Source organism: Podarcis gaigeae (genome assembly GCF_964106915.1).
Source record: "Podarcis gaigeae genome assembly, chromosome: 16".
NCBI classification, from domain to species: domain Eukaryota; kingdom Metazoa; phylum Chordata; class Lepidosauria; order Squamata; family Lacertidae; genus Podarcis; species Podarcis gaigeae.
In genome coordinates, this window is record NC_139693.1 from 13,602,478 (window position 1) to 13,627,052 (window position 24,575).

Consider the following 24,575-nt stretch of genomic DNA (forward strand, 5'->3'; position numbering starts at 1 on the left):
ATTTGGCACAAAATGTTGAAATTTGTTTTCTTCAGCTTTTTGCAGGTTTTGAGCCTTGAACCTGCCACCTTCTACAGCCTTCAGCTTGGGGTGTCCTTCGGACCTGTCGTGTGCATCTTGGTGAATCCTGGTCAATGGGTCTGGGTGAACATATTGGCTTTGCCTACCCAAGGTGTTCTGAGCAAGGAGGGAGAATTTCCCCATTGTTCTTGGCTGGTGAGCCATGGAACCCAGCTTTCCATATGCCCAGGAGATTGAATGATACTTCCCTCTTAGATGTTAGTTCAAACCCACCATAGTTACACAATTAGGTGGGGTTTTGGACAAATCTTCTATGTTTAATATGAGCACAAATAATATGTTTAATAGGACCACCACCACTTGTCTCTCATGTCTCCTTCTAGGGTGTTTGTTGGCAACCTCCTTGGGACTCCATCTTCTTGGCTGTTGAGTTCTACCTGGCACCTGTTCTTAAGAAGCACATGTCCAGAAGGTAGGTTGCCTATTATCCCATTCTGGTAAATGTTGCTTCTCAGGTGGCTTTTTATGCCTGCCAAGGCTGCTGAAAAGATTAGAGGCAAGTTTATTAAAGTGTATTTCCTATCATAGGGATAATCTTACAGAACAATCAAGATTACTGCCCCCTTAATCCACAGAGCCTAGGACTTGCCGATCAGAAGGTCTGCGGGTTGAATCCCCGCGATGGGGTGAGTTCCCGTTGCTTGGTCCCTGCTCCTGCCAACCTAGCAGTTCGAAAGCACATCAAAGTGCAAGTAGATAAATAGGTACCACTCTGGCAGGAAGGTAAACAGTGTTTCCGTGCGCTGCTCTGGTTCGCCAGAAGCGGCTTAGTCATGCTGGCCACATGACCTGGAAGCTGTACACCGGCTCCCTTGGCCAATAAAGCAAGATGAGCGCCGCAACTCCAGAGTCGGTCACGACTGGACCTAATGGTCAGGGTGTTAGAGGGGGATTTTCCACTGGTGGCAGATGACAGAAGACTGTGACACCATGAGACTGGTGTAAAACCAAATTAAATAAAGACTTTATTTCAAAACAACAAACAGAAACGCTTGTGGGTGTTTTTCCTGCAGGCAAGGTTCAAACTGCAGCTTTTCTCCTTTTGTAGCCATAGCCCGCTGCAACCAATTAGCCCAGAGCTCACAAAAACTGTTCTTAAAGGTACAAACATGTTTCTGTGCAGAATGTCTCCCAACACAGGGGTCCCTTTACCTTTACCTTTAATCCACAAGAGCACCTCTGGCATTTACTTCTGTGCTTTTATGTTGATGTTCTGCCCTTTGGAAGCTAGGGCAGGGGTGGGAAGTCTCAGGCCCAAGGACCAGATGTGGCCCCCAGGAATCTCTATCTGGCCCTTGGATTCTCCCCAGGCAAGTTTCGTAGTCTTCACTGGACCTTTGCTTGGTTTAACACCTTCCTTCTGAGCAAACCAGGTGGCTTTGCCTCTCTGGAAAACCTGAAATGTGCAGGAAGCCTCCAAGACTGTGGGAGGCTCCCTACATTCACCCTCCAACTTAGCAAAGGGACAGAAATCCAATTCAGTTCACATTGAAAGACAAACTTAATTAATTTCCGCTTTCCTAAACTATATGTGAACCCAAACCCAGACATCCTTCAAAATTTGTACTCTGAATTTTGCAATGCAGTTATCCTGCCATGTACTGTGTGGCATGTACTAAGGTGGGGGGGGGAACCTTTGGCCCTCCAGATGTTGCTGAACTACGGCTCCCATCATGCCTAGCCATTGGCCATATTTGCTAAGGATAATGGAAATTGTAGTTCAGAACCAAGTGAAAGGCCAAAGTTTCCCCACACCTGCTCTAGGGTAAAGTCTGCATGTAAATGCATTTATTAGTTAAAAATAAATAAATACAGGAATGCGTTATTTTAGGGGAAATTTCATTGCAAAAATACGTCATTCTTTGAGAAACAGAGATATCTGGTGACTTGCCGGTGTGCAGCTCTGCTTCATTTGATACTTTTTCGTGTGAATTATTTTAATCTTCTCACCATGCTTATCCTGGTCTCCCACCTGACTAGAATATATCCGTGATCTATAATGATGCCTCTTGCTTATCAGTGTGGAGGTGTTGGGGAGGGGCAAATCTGTCCCTTTCCATTTCCCATCATTTATATAAGATTTTGGGTAACATACAATGTTCTGCACAGCATTTTTTTCAAATGTAATGCATTTTTGTATGTTATTTACTAATATACACATGTTTATGCCCACTCCTATCCAAGGGTGTGCATTCTTGTACACATTACTTGGCCATAGAATGGCACTGCAAAATTCAGAAACTGTGTTTCAGTTTACGTATTGCTTTGGAAAGCGCTGCATTCATTGTTTTTGCCTTTAAAGGTGAATGAAATCAAATTTCTTCCACCATTCCTAGACTAAATTATCAGTTGTAGGTTGTTTGGTCTCCAGTTGTGTTGAAAACAAAACTCCATGTAAGGTTACCAGACGTCCCCGTTTCCCAGGAACAGTCCCCAGATTTACAAATCAGTCCCCATACAAAATCCATTGAAGTTGAAAAGTGTCCCCGGATTCATTGAAAAAAATCTGGTAACCTTACATTAAAGGACAAAAGCAGAGAGGAGGGAGTTCAAGTCCTCTCCTGATCTCAGAGCCATGATTCGGCGACGGGGAAACATGAGGTCTCAACAAGATTCCACGCTGTCAGAGCTCTCCTTGGCCAAAACAACGTCCCTTATTGGAAACAAAGGGTGCCTGTTACCTGAAACAAAGATGTGTTTCTTCTTTATAAAGCCCTCTGAAAAACTGCTGGATGTCAGGAAATTCCCCCAGTGGCCACCACCTGAGCAGGGAGCTTGACTTATCACACTGTGCATTGTCTTCTTTGCTACTTCAAAAAAAGGTCATCTGTAGGCTTAGCATGAGACGCGGAATATTCTGGAACAGGAGTGAAGCACTCTGAGGGTTGGTGGTCTGTTGCAAAGGGCTGAATCCCCATCCCTTTCAATTCTCTGGCAACGAGAGACATATACAGGAGGGTTGCAAATCACAATTTTGTGTGGGTCCAAAAACCACCCAAGTAGAAATATGTAGTAATCAGGTCTTGCCTGGGGAGAAAACAACTCCAGAGTCTGGTGTGGAGAGGAAGACTGTTGGTTTCTGGTCTGTTTGGAGTTGCATTATGTTTTAAAGTAGCTGAACCTATGCTTGGACAAGCATTTAAATTATGCAACCACTTGGATGTCTCATTATTGTTTTAAGTCTGTTTGAAGACAGTTCGAGTAAAGCTTTCGAATTATATTGATGGGTCTGGGCCATTTTTATTCCAAGAGTTTTTATTTATCCTACTGCTTCAAGCTGTGCAATATTAACATCTGCAATACGCTCTGCACCCCCCTTGAGTGTCTTTGCTTGGCCAGAATGAGTCCTTGAAGTGTGATGATGTCTTTTACTTGCATGGATGCAAGACAGGACGGCTTGTGAGTGTGTACAGAAAAACTAACCTACTGTCAATGTTGGCCTGGGAGGAGCCAGAAAAGTTCCCCACCACTGCTCTACTTAATTGTTTTCATTGTTAAACTGCTCTTACTGTCAAAATGTTCTGGCTGTGAAGTTCCCATTTGATACAGATCTATAAATTACTAAATATCCCCACCGGGGTAAAAGCAATTTTATGCATCTGTGGAAACAGTTACCAATATTTTATTCCCTTTCTCCAGTCCAGAAGGTAGCTGCGCTACTACCGCTGCTAATGGTGCAGGTGAGGCCACCCCTGAGAATTTCTCCTACCCTTGGAGAAATTTTGTGAAATCCCCCCCCCAAAAAAACAACCCCAAAGTGATCTGCTTCCAAAACCGGATGGAGGGTGCCAAGAGGCCATTTTGCACACAACTCTACTTCCCCATCTCCAAATTTTGGGAGAAGCAAAACAAAGACTTTCCTCCCAAAACCTGCCTGGACCATTCTGGTGTGGGATGTAACATAAGCAATCAAGTACAACACTTCCTGTTTGCCCAGAGTGGACACACAGGGGGATGTTACTCCAGCCAGGAGGACTTCCTGTCACACCTGGTCTGGGGCTTCTTCCCCCTGAGTGTGACCAGGTAGATGGGCGTGACCCTGGGAGACCCCATAAAAAGGGCTGGTCATTCTTTGTCTTTTGCTGTTCTTCTGCTGATACTGTTGTATTTTGCTGTCTGCTGGCTCTCACACCTCAAATCCTCATGTGGAATGAACCCACATTCTTTTCTGTAACTCTAAGCTAAAGCCTGACTTCAGGGACCCAGCTGTGAACTGAATGCAAGTAAACCTCTTATAAAGAAGGCTATTGTGTCTTTATTCTCTTTAGGAGGGATAAAGGGGACTTCCCAGGAACAAAACCCAATCTGGACAAAGCCAGATTGGATTGCTTAAGGAAAGGGATTCAAATGAATCTACCAACTAGATTCCTGCTATATATTGGGGAATGCACTCTGCTGCTGCTGACTCACAAACATGAGTGAGGAAGGATACTATTAAATCAATATATCCTCTCCTAGTATCCACAGCATTCCCACATCTGGTTGGACATCTGTCCCATTCTCTCCTCAGCAATACAAACATTTTTTTAAAAAAAGAAAAGGAAATAAAATGCAATCTTTTTTTATTAGAAGGGCAATGGTATAGGAGAAGTTGCATGTATCATTTCCTGGAACTTGTTCACAGGCTGAAAGAGTTGAGATCAACACCGTCACCACTGAAACACCCTGAAGAAAATCTGGATAATTTTAAGACAACTCCATTTCTTTTTAGGCAAGGGCTTCATTTAAGACAGCTCCCTAGTTCAGTAGATGGACATCAGGGGAGGCTTAACTACAACATACCCCTTAATTTGATAGCTCAGGGATCTCCAGTTCAAAATATATTTGGACAGGGTGCCGCCATTGCGGACAAGAAGCACCTCATCTGGGGTCAGCACCCGGTCCCACATGTACACATCCGCAAGCTCTCCTAGAAAGGACTGGTTGATATCAAAGCCACCCCCCAAGGTATCCTGATCTTGCCCCAGGAGAAGGGATCCTCCTGTGCCTATAGAGTAATCCTTCTTCATGCCCATTCGGGGAAGAGGCTGCCCATCCAACCAGAACTCCACCAACCCCGTGGCAGACTCCCAGCTCATACAGATGTGCTCCCACTGAGGTCTGGAGGTCATTCTTTCCGGAACCCTGAAGGTCACCAATGTGCCACCCACATAAAAGTCGTATTGGTTGGGTTTGGGCTTGAGGATCAGGAGCTCATTGTCGCTTTTCTGTGTGGCATAAGAGAAGAGGCCGTAGGCGTGGGTCAGCAATGTGTAGCTTCTCAGGCAGACGGTGACGCTAGTCAACGGATCCTGGAACGAGGCATTCAAAACCACAGCAGCTGTGTTTGAACTCGCTGGGAATATGAATACCTTCATTTGAAGGTCTGGAGGCAGGAAAAGAAGAGAGTAAGATTTTTTTTCCTCACACCTACATGCAGGTGTTACTTGAACGTTGTCTGAGAGATTGCTTTAATATCCTGTAGCCCACTGACTTTTGCTCCAACCCTAGAGACCTGTTGTTGTTGTTGTTGTTGTTACAGACCCTCTCAGTGTCCCTATTTTCCAAGAACAGTCCTGGATTTACAGAAGCCACCCCGGTTTCTGATTTGATCCGGGAATGTCCCACTTTTCCGCCAGTATTTTTCACCAGTATTGGAGTAAGATTAAGTCCAGTTGGCTTGTGTACGAACCTTGGGGAAGGGCGCCATCTTGTCCATTGCATCAGGCAGCAAAATGTATTGAACTGACCCTGTCTCATGCCCTGCCCTGCAGCTTAGAAGCAGTTTTGGTGAGGGTGCATGTGACATTAAACCCTCTGTAGGAGTGAGACATGGCAGAGAGCACCATTTTCCAGCTTGCCTCAGGTGGCAAAATACCGTATTTTTCCCTCTATAACACGCAGATTTTTTCTCCTAAAAAGTAAGGGGAAATGTCTGTGCGTGTTATAGAGCGAATGTGTGGTCCCTGGGGCCGTTTGTCCCAAGTGCATGGCAAAAATCAGGCAAAAATCATATTGCGCCTTCACGGAGGAGAAGAGGCTGCTGCTTTCCTGCATTCTGCTTCAGGGTCTTACTGCCCACCCTGTTCTGTTTCGGTTGCTGTTTGCTCAGACAGAACAAAGAGCAGTGAAATCCCCTCCCCTCCAGGCAAGTAGAGAGGAAAGCAGAGCGTCCCTGCTCCGGTGCTGCTGCTGCTGCTGCGTCTGGGGACTCGGCAGGCAGCAGAAAACATGCAGATGAGAGAGAGAGAGAGAGAGGGCTGGCTTGAGTGGGTGGGTGGACTTTTGCCTTCCTTCCCCCCCCCCTTTAAACTCCTCTCCTGCATTCTTAGCCAGCTGCTTCTCCGCACACCCCTCTCGTGCTCCTTGTCCCTTCTATATTTTTCCTTCCCTCCCCACTTAAAACGTGGTTACAAAGCACGGATCCACATGGATCCTCAGGATCTTTGCATTGGGTCACCCCAAATTCACCATCAGATCACATAGCAATGATCTGATGCAAAAACAGGGCTGCAATGGTGCAAAAACGTGGTTACAAAGCATGGATCCACATGGATCCTCAGGATCTTTGCATTGGGTCAGCCCAAATTCACCATCAGAGCACATAGCATGTCCATGGCTACAGCCTGCCCCCCCAAAATCACGCACCCACTGTTGCCTGGGGCTGCAATGGTGCAAAAATGTGGTTAAAAAGCATGTATCTACATGGATCCTCAGGATCTTTGCATTGGGTCACCCCAAATTCACCATCAGATCACATGTCTGTGGCCACAGCATGAAGCACAAAAATGATACATCTACTGTTTCATTCAGAATGTTTTTTCACTTGTTTTCCTCCTCTAAAAACGATGTGCGTGTTATGGTCAGGTGCGTGTTATAGAGCGAAAAATACGGTACATTGGTCGGCCCTGCTTCTCCACCTTTATCAACAAGGGGATAGAAAATCATGCCCTCTGTAGAAGACAGGTCTCACACTGGGTTGAACACTGGGCTGGGTGGGATCACCACCGTTTTTAATTATGAGCTCAGAAAACCAACAGTCATAGCCAACAGCTGGACTGTGACTCTGGCAGAATCACATGCAAAAGTTGTTTTGTGCTGGTATTGTTAATGAATCACTTCGTTCATAAAACACCAATATGCCATTGTTAAGATAATCCACGGTAGGCTTCCTCAACCTTGGCCCTCCAGATGTTTTGGGCCTACAACTCCCATGATCCTTAGCTAGCTGGGCCAGTGGTCAGCAATGATGGGAACTGCAGTCTCAAAACATCTGGAGGGCCGAGGTTGAGGAAGCATGATCCATGGGCAAAAGTCAGAAGAAAATCATTAATATACAATAAATTTAATGACAATACTTTTATTGGAGTAATATTAAGTTTCCCCAGCCACTCTGGGTGGCTTCCAACAAAATATTAAAATACAATAATCTATTCAACATTAAAAGCCTCGAAAGAGGATATGCCTTTTCTTCTCCCAAAGATATCCCACAAGGCAGTAGAGGTTTAGAATCAGCGTTTTCCTTGTCCTACGTGGGCTCCCTTCCCAGGTTCCAGAGCCCTTTCTGTCCCTCCAATGTGCTAGCAGTTCTATCGCTGCAGAACCGATTGGAGCCCTCCAGGATCCCCCCCCCCCCAAGTTCTGCCCTGGTGGTTCCACAGCAGACAATCCAGCTGTTTAGCTCTGGTCCAGAGCTACAGCTGTTTCATCTGTACAGCTCCACACGGCACTCACCTTCCTCTGCCAGAGACCCTAAAAGGCAGGCCAGGATGACAAGAGAGGGGTGAAGGATCTCCATTCTGGCTGGACGCAGAACAAACTGGTCAAAGCGGCCCCAGAATCTTTTGATTTCTGTTGGGAACTTCTGTTCTCAGCAAAGTCAATCTGCTATTGTGAAATTTTGCAAACTTTCTCGGCATTTATATCTGAACTGACCTGGGTGGGCTGAGCTTCCTGTTGCTTACTTCCTAGGGATTTCCCCAGTGTATTGACAAAACTGTTCCCCTCCCCCCACTTTCAAAACTACCTCAACTAGCACTGGTTTCTCTTTTGAATTCCTTCCAGCTCAAAACCATTCCTCACAATCCTTGGATTCCAAGAGCCTTTTTGGAGAGTTTTCTTAGCCAGGTTTTGTGGGACAGGAAGGGCCATAGCTCAGGGGCAAGGAAACTTCCCCGGTGGACTTCAGGGTTTGCTTCTTAGTTTGTTTTCCGAGATCCAAAAGCCTTTTTCCAGCTTAGGAAATTCATTTACGCCTGAACACCTCACCTAAAGAGAGCTTTGTCACATCAGATCTCTGTTGCGGACTTCCTTTAAACTATATGTGTGGTCCTTTTGTCTTAGAGGTGGAGATCTCCTTGGCCGGAGGATGACAAGAGACTTCGCTTTATCTCTTTTTCTCCCCATTTAGTCTCATCTTGCAATTTAGCTTAGCGTAAGCTTAGAGTAAGCTACTAACATGAGTTTGACCAAACTGCAGGAGGCAGTGGAAGACAGGAGTGTCTGGAGTGCTCTGGTCCATGGGGTCACAAAGAGTTGGACACAACTAAACAACTAAACAACAACAACAAGCATTGTTGGGATATACAGTACTCACTCAGCCACTAACCTTGGGCAGTCACCATTATCTGCCTAACCTACCTCACAGGGTTGTTGTGTGGATGAAATGGGGAGGAGAACCATGTACACCACCTTGAAATCCTTGGAAGATAAAGGTGGTATATACCGGTAAATGTAATACATAAATAATCAATAAATCTGCAGATCTTGCATTTTTAGGCACCAAATGTTTAATTAAAAAAACCGACCTTTCGCCTGCGACAGAGAGTCTGTTTGGTTTCTTCCTAACTCATGGTTCTACAAACACTTTCAAGACAGTTGTGGAGAGGGAAGATATGTTCTGAGGAGCCTCTCACGCCCCCTTCCTTAAGCGATGTTGGAAGATGAGAGTCCAACAACATCTAAACATCTGATCTCAACTACAGAATACCTATTTGCTTGTACCCAGCAAGCCATTCTTTGCTCGGCCCACACCTGCCTCTGACTTTGACCCCCAGGGGCACGTGCCCCCCGCGAACCCCAGAAGGGCACACAAACTGGGGGAGGGCCTAAAGAGCTCCCCGCTTAATAGCAGATAGGTTCTGTGACCCAACCATCTCTTAGGCATTCTGATCCTGCCTATTTTATATGCATTCATTATTAGCTAATGTTTTATTGATTTAATATGCTGTAAACCACTTTGAGTTTTTTATTAAAAATATAAAGCGGTATAGAAATTTTAAAATACAAAAATACAAACATTATTACATTAAGGACTCTTTCACACTTCAGTTTGTCCCGCAGCTTCCCCGCCCCTCCAAACCTGCTTGGATATACCCAGCATTTGCTCCTAGTGTTGTCTACACTGATTGGCAGCAGCAGGATCAGGATTGCAGGAAGGGGGTCTTTCCCACCTGGGACCTTCTGCATGCAAAGTAGGTGTTCTGCTGTGTGAGACAAAGTGGCCGTTCCCCACGTGGGCATAGCCAGGATTTTGGGGGGGGGGCTTCATGTTAGGAGAGGCAGAACCTCAGTTAGTTAAGTATTTTTATTGATTTACTTGCTGGTGGGGGAGCTGACTCCCTGCCTCCCCCCCCCTTGGCTACGCCCAAGGTTCCTGCCATCGGGAGACCAGGTTCAGACGACAGACGCAGGAAACCCTCCCCTTGGCTCGGCAGGGCTGTGAGCTCCTCTCCGGTCCCAGCAAGTCCCAGTATGAACCAATGTATTGACTGAGCCACTATTCCCCGACCCTGTTTGGACGACTACGGGGACTGAGCCCGGGACTTTCTTTTTTATATATATAAAATATTTTTTATTAATTTTAACATACAAAAATTTTAAAGACATACCACACAAATTATTATACATATGTCCTTGTTTGGACTTCCTTCAGCATCTCTGATAGCCTTCCGTCTTGATTATTTCTCCTGCAATTCTTAGCTTAATATTGCCTTTACATTTTCTAACAAATCATTTCTCCCTTTCCATTTTTACAATATTTCTTAAATTACTCCTCACAGAACTTTTTGTAGTCATACAAACGTAATCTGATCATCACAAATACTTTTCAGATACTCAGTAAATTTAGTGAGTATCTGAGTAAATCTGAGTAAATCTCAGTAAATTTAGTCCAGTCTTCGGTAAACCTTTGGTCCCACAGGTCTCGGATCCTTCCTGTTAGCTTGTCTAATTCTGCGTAGTCCAGAGCCCGGGACTTTCTGCAGGCCAAGCAGATAGCGGGCCAGCAGATCTCCCTTGAGGGATCCCCGAGGCACCAGATCGTCCGCCTCCCCTTTTCCTCCCCACGGGTCAGCTACGTGGAATCAGCTCCGCACAGCGACTCAGCAACTTCTCAGGAAGAAAAAACACGCGGGCGGGTGGGTGTTCGGCGATGCAGCAAAACTCGCAGAGGTAAGTGGCAAACAGGGCGCACCATAACAAACACGTGCGTAAAAGCAGGCTCCTTCTGCCCGGCTTGATTCTTGCTGCAAAAGTTGGGAATTTGGAGAGGCTCCCTTGCATTCTTCTGCTCTCCAAAGGGCGGGCATTTGCAGAGGTTCCCTTTCCGCTTGCACTGTGCGGGCAGGAAGTGCGCCCCTTGGCATCGGTATGACTTCCAAGCCGGCTCCTTTCTCCTGTTTTGCAACCCTGCTTTTCGTTTCAGGTACTGCGCGGGAAATCGGGTACCCAAAACAATGTCGGAAAAAGGGGGGAAGCGGCAGCAGATCAGGGGGTCTTGATTCCAGGGCGCGCTGCCCATCCACATGCACGGATGCCGAGCCTTGTAGATGCCCCAAAGCTGGTAGCCACCCAATCTTTACAGACCCAGGACCCACTTTTAACCCAAACATGCATTTGGAGACCCACTTCTTAAATTTCCCCCGTCTATTTGCAGGGTGAGAGTGTTTCTCCTGCGACCCACCTTAGATCAGGTCCGCTTGCCCCGACCCACCAGTTGAAGACTTTACAGGATACTGGTGGGACCGGCTGTGTGATAGAACACCTGCTTGGCATGTAGAAGGTCCCAGGTTCACTGCTTGGCATCTTGCGGTCGCGCTGAGAATGTCCCCGCTTGAAATCCCTGGGAGCTGCTGCCAGTCAGTGTCGACAATACTGAACGAGATGGACCAATGATTTGACTCACTATAGGACTATATGGGGGGGGGGAGAGGCGTTTGAGGGCAGCCTCAATGTCATCCTGGGACAAGATTTCTTTGCCAAGGGTTATTTTTAGGCTGTCCAGCAAAAGGGGGGGGGGGCGAAGACTGACAAGCAGGCAGCTTGTATATGAAGTATGTGGTTTTAAATCTGCCCTCAAAGTGTTTTCTGTACATTTAAAAAGAGTGATGAGAAAACTGTATTGTTTGGAGGAGCATTTGGATATCTTACCTGCCCTTCGAAAGATCCCAGCTGTGATTCCTGCACTGTAGGATGGTGGACTAGTCCTAAGATCCTAAGCTTGTTGACAAACAAGGTTTTACATATTTTATTCCTTTATTAAATTTGTATACCACCTGTCATCTGAAGATTACAGGGCAGTTCACAACATAAAAAATAAGAAAGTGAGAATGCAGACTAGAACAAAAACAAACCAAGAAACCATCCCACTCCCTTCCAACTCTACAGTTTTATGATTCTGGCTTACAGCAATATAAAAATACAAGATTAAGATCAGCAGGAAGGAACAATGTTTGCCTCTCATGCACTCTGTCAAAGGGGCAAGCCCTGGGATGGGGAACCTCAGGCCCAGAGGCTAATGTGGCCCTCCAGGCCTCTCTGCCTGGCCCTCAGGACTTTTCCCATCCTCCAGAACCACACCCCTTATTGGCCCTGCTCTGCTCTGCCCCCCTCTCCCCCCGCTGCCCCTTCAGTGCTTTTCCTGGCTGGAGGGTGGAGAGAGATGCGTGTGGAAACAGACACACCGGTAATGTTCTGCCCGCTTTATCCTCGGGATACACATATTTCTGGCATGTGGCCCCCAACAGGTTTCCCAGAATGGAGTGTGGCCCCCGAGATTTAAACAGGCTGCCTACCCCTATCTACTGCTAGCTTCTGAAGGCTTTCAAAGAGGGGGAAATTAGACAAAAGAGAGAATCTTATCCATCTTGGCTGTGAGTCCTGGAATACCTTCTCCCTGCCTTGTGAGCCTTTTCCACCTGGCCTGGGAGGGCCTGACGGACTCCAACTACAAAAGTTGAGGCTGCTGAACAGAGCCTTGGCCTGAGCTATTGTTTTTGTTGCAGGTGGAGTGGTTGTTGCTGTTAGTATTTTTCCGTATCTTTATTTTAGAGCTCATTACTGTATTTATGTTGAAGTTTTTCAGTTTGGTTGTATACTTCTTGATGTTTTACTTATTGTTGATGATGGTGATGGTAATGATGATGATAATTTCATTACTTATACCCCGCTCATCTGGCTGGGTTTCCCCAACCACTCTGGGCAGCTTACAGTATATATAAAACATAATAAAAGCATCAAACATTAAAAACTTCCAGATACAGGGCTACCTTCAGATGTCTTCTAAAAGTTGTATAGTTCTTGTATCTCCTTGACATCTGAAGGGAGGGGATTCCACAGGGAGTTTGTGACTACTTTTGTTATGTTGTACTTACGTATTCTTTCCATGGTGTAAGCTGCCTTACATAAAATTATATATATGTGTGTGTGTATCCTATAAAATGCTTTCGGAAAGAGGTTTGGGGATGACTGTCCCATAGAGGGATGCCAGAAAATATGAAACAAATAATAATTACTATTTTCCATTTGTACGTCATTGGAAGAAGCCCACCTCTTAATATTTTGCTTGGATGGTATGTGATTTCCCAAAGGATGGACAGACATATATAGAAGGCCTATGCTTGGGTGCGATGGTTTGGATTTTTTCCGGTTTTTTATTATGTAATTTGTGTTGTTTATATTGCAGTTTCATGTTGTGAACTGCCCTTAGATCTATGGGAGAAGGACAGCATACAAATTTAATAAATAATAATAATAATGTTGGAAATGCACTACTTGGAAGCTGGCTTGGAGAGAGCCAAGGATCCTCAGATATGTAGTGTTGATGGGTGGAGGGGAGGAGGCAGATTTCCTGGGGCTCAGGTTGTTGTTATTATTGTTATTTATTGATTGAATCTATATACCACCCTTCTTCCATAGACCTCAGGGTGGTTTACAGAATAAGAGTACAAGGTGAAATTCACAAAAAAGATAATATGAACAAGAAGAAGAACAAAACAAACGAATACATCTCAAAAGCACATTTAAAAGAGCATAGGATGTTAATAATCGAAAGGCCTGCTTAAAGTGGAACGTTTTTGCCTGGCACCTAAAGGTGTATAATGAAGACGCCAGGCAAGCCTCCCTCAGGAGAGCATCCCACAAATGAGGAGCCACTGCAGAAAAGGCCCTGTTCTCGTGTTGCCACCCTCCGGACCTCTGCGAGTGGGGCACAGGAAGAAGGGCCTCAGAGGATGATTGCAGAGTCTGGGTTGGTTCATATGGAGAAAGGCAGTCCTTGAGGTATTGCAGTCCTGAGCTGTTTAATACTTTATAGGTCACAACCAGCACTCTGCATTGGGCCCGGAAACTAATTGGCAGTCAGGCCAGGATCGGTGTAATATGCTCAAACTGTAATATGCTCAAATTGGCTGGGTGAGCACCTAAACTCACCTTCACCACTCACCCTGTAACTACTAGGGAAATTTATCTTTCCATGGCTGCAGGAGGTGGGGGCAGAGAGAAGTGTAGTGCTGTTGGATCAAGCCAGTGGGAGACTGTCTAGTCCAGGGGTCAACAAACATTTTCAGCAGGGGGCCAGTCCACTGTCCCTCAGACCTTGTGGGGGGCCGGACTATATTTTTTTTGGGGGGGGGGGGAATATGAACGAATTCCTATGCCCCACAAATAACCCAGAGATGCATTTTAAATAAAAGCACACATTCTACTCATCTAAAAACACACTGATTCCCGGACTGTCTGTGGGCCAGATTTAGAAGGCGATTGGGCCAGATCCTGTCCTCACAATGGTCAACCAGATGCCTAGTTGAGAAGCTCACAAGTGAGATTTTGGCTTCTCCTGTACAGAGCAATGATGGCCACAAGAGGCCGCTGTAACACCAAAGGTTGCATTTTGGAGGGCATTATAAACTGCATCTGCGAACCTAAGCACACTTACCTGGGAGTAAGCCCCATTGAACTTAGTGAACCTTTACATCTGCAGCCCTAAATATATTTATCCTTATTTCTTCAATAGCACAGTCCCCACCAGATCTTGCACAGCTCCAAAACGGATGCCACAAGGGATTGAAGCAGATTTTCCGTCACTGAGAGGAGGCATACCCTCCAACATTTCTCTGGGGAAACTAGGGATGTCCTTTTCCATTATTATTATTATTATTATTATTATTATTATTATTATACCCCACCCATCTGAGTGGGTTGCCCCAGCCACTCTGGGCTGCTTCCAACATATATAAAAACATAATAAAACAGTAAACATTAAAAAGCTTCCCTATGCAGGGCTGCCTTCAGATGTCTTCTAAAGGTTGTATAGTTACTTATCTCCTGGGCTCGGGGGTTGCATAACTCCATACCCTCCAACATTTCTCCGATGAAAATAGGAATGTTTCTAAGGAAAAGCAGGACATTCTGGCATCAAATGAGAAACCGGGATGGCTTCTGCAAATCCGGGACTGTCCCTGGAAAATAGGGACATTTGGAGGGTCTGCAAAGGCCCCTTCCCCTGGGAGGCCACCCAGGGAATATCTGCTTGGGCTGAGGGCCAACAAAGATGGCGGCACCCTGAGCCATTGGCTTCTGCCTTGCAAAGCTTCAGGTCTGGGTAGTTCCACCGCCAGAGAGATTACATAATCCCACCCGGAGAGCCTCCCTGCAGGTTTTCTCATTGACTCCGGTGACCTCAGAGGAGATAATCCCCCCTGCTTTTGTTATCTGTGGGAAGAGGCGCTGAGTCATCGCTCTTAAGCACCAAGGGTGGGCCGCCGCCAGAGATTCCCATCATGCCTCTGTGCTTGACGGGCCTTGGAAACTTGTCAGGAGCTCCTTGGTGAATCCTAGAACTGTAGAGTTGGGAAGGGCACAAGGGGCATCTAGTCCACCCCCCCCCCCAAAAAAAATGCAAGAATCTCAGCTCAAGAATCCCTGACAGGTGGCCAAGCCAATCTCTGCTCTCCATGGAAGGAGAGTCCACCTTCTGAGGGAGTCTCAACTGCTCTCCCCCTCAGAAAGGTCTTCCTAACTTTTGGTCACAATCTCCTTTCTTGTTATATTTGATTGGACTAAGTGAATGTATTGTTTTTTAATAGTAATAACAACAACAACAACAACAACAACAACAACAACAACAACAACAACAACAAAAAATTTATTATTTAAACAATAATAATTTAATATTTATACCCCGCCCATCTGGCTGGGTTTCCCCAGCCACTCTGGGCAGCTTCCAACCGAATATTAAAAACACAATACAGCATTAAACATTAACATAGCGGGCAAATGAAGACTCGGAAGTCCTTTACTTTCTGAATCTTACTTTCTATCATTCTCTTTTAACCTCTTTTCTACCCTCTCTTCTCTCTCTCTCTCTCTCTCTCTCTCTCTCTCTCTGTTTCTTTCTCTCTCTCCGCCCCCCCTTTGTTTTTTATTGTATCTAGATAAAAGTCTTGGTTTGGTTTTTAAAAAGGGGAAATATATTACGTTTTCTTTTTCTCTATAAATCATAATTAATTGATTAAAAAATAATAATCTCCTTTCTTGTCCTTTGACAAGACAAGAACAAGATGACTCCTCTGAGAAGGTTTAGAGACTCTGGCCATTTTTATTACTCATACGACCTACAGAATCTACAGTGCTGTTTTGACCCTTTATGCAGGGGTGGAGATGCTTTTGGGGCTTGAGGGCCACATTTCCTTCTTAGCAACCTTCTGGGGGCCACATGCCAATGGCCAGCGGGGCTAGAGGCAAAAGCAGATGGAACAACTGATGTGAATATTCTCTCTTTCTGGTAGCTTAGTTGACAAGTGCGGGGAGAACCAAGTTCTGGTGGCTAATAGCTATTGAGAGCTTTATCCATCATGAATTGCTCTAATACTTTGCTCCATATAATCTTATGCCAGTTAGTCTTTATGTTAGGACACCTCCGGTATTCCCCAGGAAGGATTCACACATATTTGAGAACTTTAAGATGGTGCAATTAAAGCTCCTCTGGTGCAACATATCAACTTATTTTTTAAAATAAGGAAAGTAAAGAAAGTGATTAGTGGAAGGCACCAAAAATCTTGAGTTAACCTTCAATTGACAAAACGGTCTCTGTCCTCCCTGTGAACACCTCAGGGCCAGTGCTCAGTCAAGCGTGGACATTGCATAACCTCCGCACAAGCTTTCTACCAGCAAATCTGGATGAATGCTCAATAAACAGGTCAGCAGGAATTGCTCAGGGTCTCCACAGTGCCACAAGACCCTGTTGTTTTTCCTCTGCAAAAGGTTGCTGGAGTAAATTAGTCAGCACCGCCAAGAGGATCATAATTAAAACAAAAATCTCTTGTGTTTACTTCTTTCTCTTGCAGCGCTCCAGTTTTCTTTTGCCTCCTCTGCAAAAGGGGCTTCTCCTCACAACAATAACCCATGAGGTAAGTGAGGTGCAAAACGAGCAAATATTACTGGTTCAGGATCATCCCAGCTATTTGCCCATGGCCAGTCCTACCATTAGACAGAGGTAGGCAGTGACCTTGGTGGAAATTCTGCATCTGTTCCCGGTCATCGCTGACATGTGGCCCTCAGAAGATTGCCCAGACAGGAGTGTGGCCCTGCCAAAATGAGGATGTGAAGACAGTAGCGCTTTCCTCTGTGTGTCTTCCAGCAGCTGGTACACACAGAAAGGCTGCCTCTCTATGCGAATGTTTGCTTAATACCTTTTTGTTCCCTTTCCTGCGTTGTTCGCTTTTAATACCTGCAAAGACAACAGCCGGAGATCTCTCTGGCACCTCCCCACCCTTTTTCTGTTAGCACAGCGATCATCCTGTGTTTTGTTTTCTTTTCCAAATCGGGCAGCGGATTTCCACACACACACCAGCTTTGGTTCTAAGAACGCTTAATCCCAACCCAATACCTTTGGCTGCTTTGAGGGCTAGGCGGTGGCGGCTCTGTTCCCAGAATCCTCCGGGGCTGCACTCAGGGCAGCTCCGGCCAAACCGCACCAAGGCGAAGTTTTCCGCAGAGGGTGGCACTGGGGAACCACGCCCAATTCTCCAGCAGCCTTTTGAGAACACGGCAGGGAGAAGGGATTTGCCTTTCGGTGAACTACCTCCGCTTTGGTTTTTCTCTCCCTCTCGCTCACAGGGTCCATGGCGTCCGACAAGCCACCCAATTTCTCCTGGGTAGCGCCAGGCCAGCTGGCGGGGCTGGCCATGCCCCGCCTGCCCGCACACTACCGGTACATGCACGAGCATGGCATTCGACATCTGGTGTCGCTCACGGAGCGCAGCCCGCCGTACCACGACACCTGCCCCGGCATCCAGCTCCACCGCCTGCGTATCACCGACTTCTGCCCGCCTTCCCCTGAGCAAATCCAGCGCTTCCTGCAGATTGTGGACGATGCCAACGCCAAGGGGGAGGTCAGTTGTCACACGGCCGTATCAAGGCGATTTCTCTAACTAGTCTAGTGTTGTCTATGCTGGGGTGGAGAACTGGACTTTGAGCAGCGGGCGGATTCTTATCTCCTTGAGTTTCTTTTCCAACCTTAAGTCTCCACATTTCCACATCAGTTTGCGATTTTAAAAAACAATTCCATGAAAATTTTTGTGTGAATTTATGAGCAATTTTGTCAAATACGTGGGGATACAGGGCATAGCCCGTAACTGGTTGTGCTCTTTTATCTCTGGTCGGGGACAGAGGGTGGCACTAGGGAGGGAAATGTCGTCGCGCCACTCCTTGGTGTGTGGAGTGCCGCAGGCCGCAATTCTCTCCCCGATGCTTTTTAACATCTTTATGCGCCCCCTTGCCCAGATTATCCGGAGCTTTGGGCTGGGCTGTCACCAATATGCTGATGACACTCAGCTCTATCTGCTGATGGATGGCCACACCGACTCGGCCCCAAACACATTGACCAGATGCTTGGAAGCTGTGGCTGGATGGTTTCGTGGGAGCCGATTGAAACTAAATCCTTCGAAGACAGAGGTCCTATGGCTAGGTCGGGATGGCATGGGGATGAGGGACCAACTCCCTTCTCTTGCGGGGGCCCAATTAGTGCCATTGCCTTCCGTTAAGAGTTTGGGTGTAATCCTTGACGCCTCCCTTTCCATGGAGGCGCAGGTTACAGCAACAGCCAAGGCGACATTTTTCCACCTTCGCTGCATAAAGCAGTTGGTCCCTTACCTTTCCCGCCCTGACTTGGCCACAGTGATCCATGCGACGGTCATCTCCAGGCTTGACTACTGTAATTCACTCTACGCGGGGCTGCCCTTGAAGCTGTCCCAGAAACTCCAGAATGCTGCAGCGAGGCTCCTCACGGGGTCTCTGCCATGGGAGCATATTCACCCAGTGCTTTTCAAGCTGCACTGGCTCCCGGTGGAGTACAGGGTCAGATTTAAGGTGCTGCTTTTGACCTTTAAAGCCCTTCACGGCCTAGGACCCTCGTACCTCCGGGACCGCCTCTCCTGGTATGCCCCACGGAGAGCCTCAAGGTCCATAAATAACAACACCCTAGTGGTCCCGGGCCCTAAGGAAGTTAGATTGGCTTCGACCAGAGCCAGGGCCTTTTCAACTCTGGCTCCGGCCTGGTGGAACGCTCTGCCTCATGAGACCAGGGCCCTGCAGGATCTGATTTCTTTCCGCAGGGGCTGTAAGACAGAGTTGTTCTGCCTGGCCTTTGGCTTGGAGCCAGTTTGATTCCCTCCCTCCCCCCCCCTCTCTCTCTCTCTCTCTCTCTCTCTCTCTCTCTCTCTTTTTTCCCCTTTTCCTTCTCCTCCTGCGATGAGGCTACATTTTAATATTTTAATGTTCCATTATTTTAATTGTTGTGTTTTATTTTTGTTTTTAAGTTTGTAATCATTCATCTTGTTTTTATTATTGCTTGTAAGCCGCTCTGAGCCCGGCCTTGGCTGGGGAGGGCGGGGTATAAATAAAATATTATTATTATTATTATTATTATTATTATTATTATTATTAAAGACAATGTGTTTGCGTATGTTATTTTTAGTGTACAGTGGTACCTCGGGTTAAGTACTTAATTCATTCTGGAGGCCTGTTCTTAACCTGAAACTGTTCTTAACCTGAAGCACCACTTTAGCTAATGGGGCCTCCTGCTGCTGCCGCACCGTTGGAGCACAATTTCTGTTCTCATCCTGAAGCAAAGTTCTTAACCTGAGGTAATATTTCTGGGTTAGAGGAGTATGTAACCTGAAGCGTATGTAACCTGAAGCGTATGTAACCCGAGGTACCACTGTACTGTAATGTGCCATTTTTACACTTTCTTTTGTGCGTCCGTGTATTTGTACACATTCCTTGACTGGAAAATTACCTTGTAAAATTCAGAGATGTACGGATTTTGATGGGTGGCTGTTCCCCCCCCCCCATTTGCACATTGTTTCAGAATGCGTGAAATAGGTAGTTTCAAGAAGCAGCTCAGTAGCTTCAGTAGCCTCACTGCAAGTGGGTCGCTGTAGGGGGGTGGGGAGGTGGCAGATGTTCGGCCTGGCGCAAAAGCACCAGCAGAGCCAATCCAACACCTTGTGTCTCCCTCCTGGTAAGCAACAGTGACCCACCTGATGGAAACCCCACCTGGCTTCTGATGTCTTCCTGTTCGAGTGCATTTTCCTGATGCTTCTCTAATTGCCAAAAAAACACACAACACCCCACCTTTTTTAACAAGCAGATTTCTTGCACTGGTGCGAGAGAGGTCTTAAAACTAATGGCACTGATCTGCAACGCCCCATCCATACCTGAAGTTTAAAGCTTCTACAGTGGTACCTCGCAAGACGAATGCCTCGCAAGACGAAAAACGCGCAAGATGAAAGGGTTTTTCGTTCTTTGAGTTGCTTCGCAAGACGATTTTCCCTATGGGCTTGCTTCGCAAGACGAAAACGTCTTGCGAGTTTGTTTCCTTTTTTCTTAAAACCGCTTGAAGAGGTGCAGTTGCGACTGACCATGCTTCGCAAGACGAAAAACCGCGCAAGACGAAAAGACTCGCGGAACAAATTAATTTTGTCTTGCGAGGCACCACTGTATTTTAACACTTGCTGGATCCAGGGGTTAGAAGGCGTTCTGCATACAGTCTACTTCTCCCCAACCTGCCCAAACACAGTACCGGCACCTCTTTTTGTTGTTGTTAAAAAATGTGCCACTACTGTAACAACTTCATGGTAAGTTACCGGCACCTATTTTTCTAGGGGGGGAAAGTGCTGGGAATTGTAGTCCGAAAACTGCTGGGGACCCAAGTTGGCCTAGGTGATGGGCCATTAAGGGAACAAAGGAAGTGGATCTGTGTGAGACGGCAGATGGGTGGGGGCCCTCAATTGGCTGGTAGTTAGAAAGGTGAGAGGTGAGGGTTGAACCTACAGTGATGTGATCTAGAAGCAAGAGAGAGGCAGAGCAATTCTTGATTTCTGTTTGAATCCAAGGCTGTGGCTATGAAGGAAATAATGCCCTCTTGGGGTGTGAATGCAGGCTCAGGTTGTATATACATGTAAATAAACCCTATATTATAAATACACCACAGTCTCCGCTGTGCCTCATTCCGAAGGAAACACGAACCTTGGGTAAGTGCCTGGATCTCCTGGAATCTCGCACCGCTCGGAGGTCGGGGTAGCATGCGACAGTAGAGTGCAGACGTGCCAGGAGCTCTTTAATTTCACAAATGTTAATTTCCTCACGGGCCGGAGGGGCCCTTTCACGCTGCGGCTTTCCCTCTCTTCACCAGGCTGTGGCAGTGCATTGTATGCTGGGATTTGGCAGAACCGGAACCATGTTGGCCTGTTACCTCGCCAAGACCCAGAAGATCACTGGTGTCGACGCCATCCACGAGATCCGCAAGCTGCGGCCAGGCTCCATCGAGACCCACGACCAGGAGAAGGCCGTTGTCCAGTTCTACCACCGTATCAAATAGCCAGAGGAAGAGATGAGGATGGGTAGTAGGAACCCGTTGGCTGCTGAGTTGACTCCACGGGGGATTTTAACTTTACCGTAACCCCTGTTGCTGGGGGAGAGTTATCTGGCTGCCAAATGGAGAGGCCGGTCGATTTGTTGATTGGTTGGTTTTCTTGTTTGAAGCAGGTGTAGGCAGTCTGTGGCCCTCCAGAGTTGCTGAACTACAACTCCCATCACCCCTGGCTCTTGGCCCTGCTTGCCAAGGCTTATGGGAGTTGTAGTTCAGTGACATCTGGAGGGCGAATGTTTCCCTGCACATGCTTTAAAGAGATGCTTTGAGTTCTTTAGTGGGGGCTTCTGGTTTGGGGCACAGACTGATATTTTTTTTGTGGGAGTTTCAGATACTCAGGGAACAGGACCCCATTGCAAGGGTTGGCAGCAAGCAATGAGTTTTCCCTTTCACCCTGGAAGAAACAGCCAGCATGGGCAGTCAGGAGACATTTTACAAACTGTCTGTACATTTAAGGAGTGTCATGGGGTGATCTTTTCTGTCACAAGCCAGCAGATTCTCCTGTCTTGACACTTCACCGCCCAGAAATAAAGGCGATCAAAGGTGACAACTGTACATATTCACTTTCGGTTCATTTTATTCTGTATTATTTATTCTTACATTCGCACCCCAGTACTTCCTCTGAGGAGTTGTACATGGTTCCCCCTTCTCCATTTTTTATCCCCACAGCAACCCTATGAGGTAGGCCAGGTTGAGAGACAGTGACTGACCCAACGTCACCCAGTGAGCTTCATGCTGAGTGGGGATTTGAACCCTGGTCTCCCAGGTCCTAGTCTAGCACTCTGACCATTTCACCACAGGGCTACGGAATCATTTTTTCAGCTCAAGGGCCACATAACTTTCTGGGAAACCTTCTGGGGGCCACATGCCAGCAGGGGTGGAGAGGTGATTAAATGGAGGAGGGGGTTGTCACTTTAGTCTACAAAACGTTTTTAAAAAATAATATAATTGATTGAATAAGATTGTTATTATATAGCAATGAATAGAACCCAGTTAGCGTTTGTAAAATTCAGGGATACTAAAACCAATAGCCATGCATGCCTCCATCCAGGGCACACCTTTGCATTTCATTTACAATAAGGAAAATCATAGTGCAAGGTAAATGGTGTTTCCGTGTGCTGCTCTGGTTCGCCAGAAGCGGCTTAGTCATGCTGGCCACATGACCCGGAAGCTGTACGCCGACTCCCTCGGCCAATAAAGCGAGATGAGCGCCGCAACCCCAGAGTCGGTCACGACTGGACCTCATGGTCAGGGGTCCCTTTACCTTTATCTCTAAAGGGAAAATAGCACACCAAGCAAGGTTTCTCCACTCTGAAGTGCTTTGGCTAGAAGCTACCAGAAGGGGGAGCTTGTGTGTTGCCTTTTCTCTTTAGACAAAACATTGTCCCTAATTGGAACCTGTTTCTTATTATTATTAATAACTCCTGATTACTCTTCCCATCTGCTTCACACATTCCTTACACAGGTGGGTGGAGGATAGGAGGAGGGGACACTGGAGAGGAAGGTTGGAGGGGCGGTTCAGGCCATCAAGGCCTACGAGTCACACTGGCTATATTCTCCCTCCATTTGCTGGGAATCGCAAACGAGGAAAGTTGCCCTCGGTTCCTGCTTGCGGGCTTCCAAAATCCATTGGAATTGATCACATTGGGTGATGCAGGACAAAGATTGTACTTTGCATGGCGCATAGTTAGCAACTGTGGAACTCTCCTGCAGGAGGCAGCGATAGTCAGCAATGTGGATGTCTTTAAAAGAGGTTTAGGCAAATTCACGAGGGATGCGGGTGGCACTGTGGTCTAAACGACAGAGCCTATGACTTGCCGATCAGAAGGTCGGCGGTTTGAATCTCCGTGACGGGGTGAGCTCCCGTTGCTCAGTCCCTGCTCCTGCCAACCTAGCAGTTCAAAGCACATCAAAGTGCAAATAGATAAATAGGTACCACTCCGGCGGGAAGGTAAACGGCGTATCCGTGTGCTGCTCTGGTTCGCCAGAAGCGGCTTAGTCATGCTGGCCACATGACCCGGAAGCTGTACGCCGGCTCCCTCGGCCAATAAAGCGAGATGAGCGCTGCAACCCCAGAGTCGGTCACGACTGGACCTCATGGTCAGGGGTCCCTTTACCTTTACCTTTAGGCAAATTCACAGAGAAGGCAGCTATCAATGGCCACAATGACTTGGGGAGGCAGTCCGTGGGGAGGAATAGCTCTGGGCCATTTCTCCTCTTCCTGCTGCTGCTGCTGTTGCTGCTGCTTTCTTCCAGAACATTCTCTCTCAGGTTTTCTGTCCTTTTAAACCCACAGAGACAGTGGAGGGGGGGGGAAGGCTGGGCTGAAATTTCAGATCCCATTCCAGAAAGCTCACGCTGTGAAGCAAGGAGCTCTTCTCTCGCAGAAGACTTTGTAGAACTCCCTCTGAGATGGTTACACAACTGCTCCCGTATTTTATAAGAGGTGCACCAGGCTGGCTTTTAACTTGGATTGCGGGGGGGGGGGGGGGGGGTTAGAGAGAACGCATGGGCACAGGAAAGTGATCCCACGGGAATTTTTAAGACATGCCGCCTGAGCGCTTCATGTTCGTTCTCAGCACGATAGCAGGACACAAACAGTTGAGGCCGTAATATGCCCAATGAGGCTGTGAAGCTGGAGCCTTTGGCACTGATTGGCTGAGCTCCTCTTACGTCACAGAAGGACAGAGCAGGCCTAAGTGTGTCTGGAGGCTCTTGGCCCCACAGCTCTATTCCCAGAGAGGGGTGGTGACACAGAAGGGCCTGGAGCATTAATGCAGGGAGCATTAGCAAATTCAGGGCTTTTTTTTCAGCCGAAACTCAGTTCCGGCAGCTCTCAGATGGGCCACCGTTGCCATTATAAGGGGACAAGTTCATGGTGAGTTCTGCCACCTCTTTTTCTTGAAAAAAATAGCACCGAGCAAACTTGAGAATAACCATGGGAGGAGAAAGAAGAAATAGCAATAGGGAGGGATCTGAGAGCATAAAGAGAAGGAGACGGTGCAGAGGAACATAGAAGGGCCAAAATGAGAGCTATGGGGACTGAGTTTCTGAGGCTTTTGGAGTCTAGCCCCCCCTCCCCCCAATATTCCAACTTGCCTCTTTCATGAAATTTCAGTTTTTTGCTCTTAAAAGTGTCCAGTCCTTTTTTAAAAATGCAATAGAACAAAAAGGGTGCAGGCTGTTTGTATTAGGCTGCTCACTAACTTCATTTTTTTTTTTACTTCATAAAATTTATATACCACTTTATCAAACCACTCAGTGCGGTTTGATTTTTTTTTACTGTGTTTGATGTTTTAATTGG

General features: G+C 46.9%; 2 protein-coding genes across 6 annotated transcripts; one reads left to right on the plus strand and one right to left on the minus strand.

Annotated features, from left to right (window-relative positions):
• Window positions 1-40: 40 nt before the first annotated feature.
• DUSP23 (dual specificity phosphatase 23) lies at window positions 41-21,826 on the plus strand. Of its 5 annotated transcripts, XM_083716374.1 has the most exons (5): window positions 41-311; window positions 405-493; window positions 16,686-16,748; window positions 17,458-17,732; window positions 21,035-21,826. In XM_083716374.1, exons 4-5 carry the CDS (start codon window positions 17,463-17,465, stop codon window positions 21,218-21,220), a joined length of 456 nt encoding a protein of 151 aa, XP_083572500.1. In that variant the 5' UTR covers window positions 41-311; window positions 405-493; window positions 16,686-16,748; window positions 17,458-17,462; the 3' UTR covers window positions 21,221-21,826. The 5 variants fall into 5 exon arrangements, with proteins under 5 accessions (XP_083572500.1, XP_083572497.1, XP_083572498.1 ...); XM_083716372.1 differs by lacking the exons at window positions 41-311; window positions 405-493 and adding an exon at window positions 10,646-10,765; XM_083716375.1 differs by lacking the exons at window positions 41-311; window positions 405-493 and adding an exon at window positions 10,686-10,708.
• LOC310833668 (serum amyloid P-component-like) lies at window positions 4,627-7,976 on the minus strand. The gene is made up of 2 exons (XM_083716362.1): window positions 7,795-7,976; window positions 4,627-5,446 (listed from the first exon to the last, which is right to left on the minus strand). The coding sequence occupies exons 1-2, from the start codon at window positions 7,856-7,858 to the stop codon at window positions 4,824-4,826; spliced, it is 687 nt and encodes a 228-aa protein (XP_083572488.1). The 5' UTR covers window positions 7,859-7,976; the 3' UTR covers window positions 4,627-4,823.
• Window positions 21,827-24,575: the final 2,749 nt, after the last annotated feature.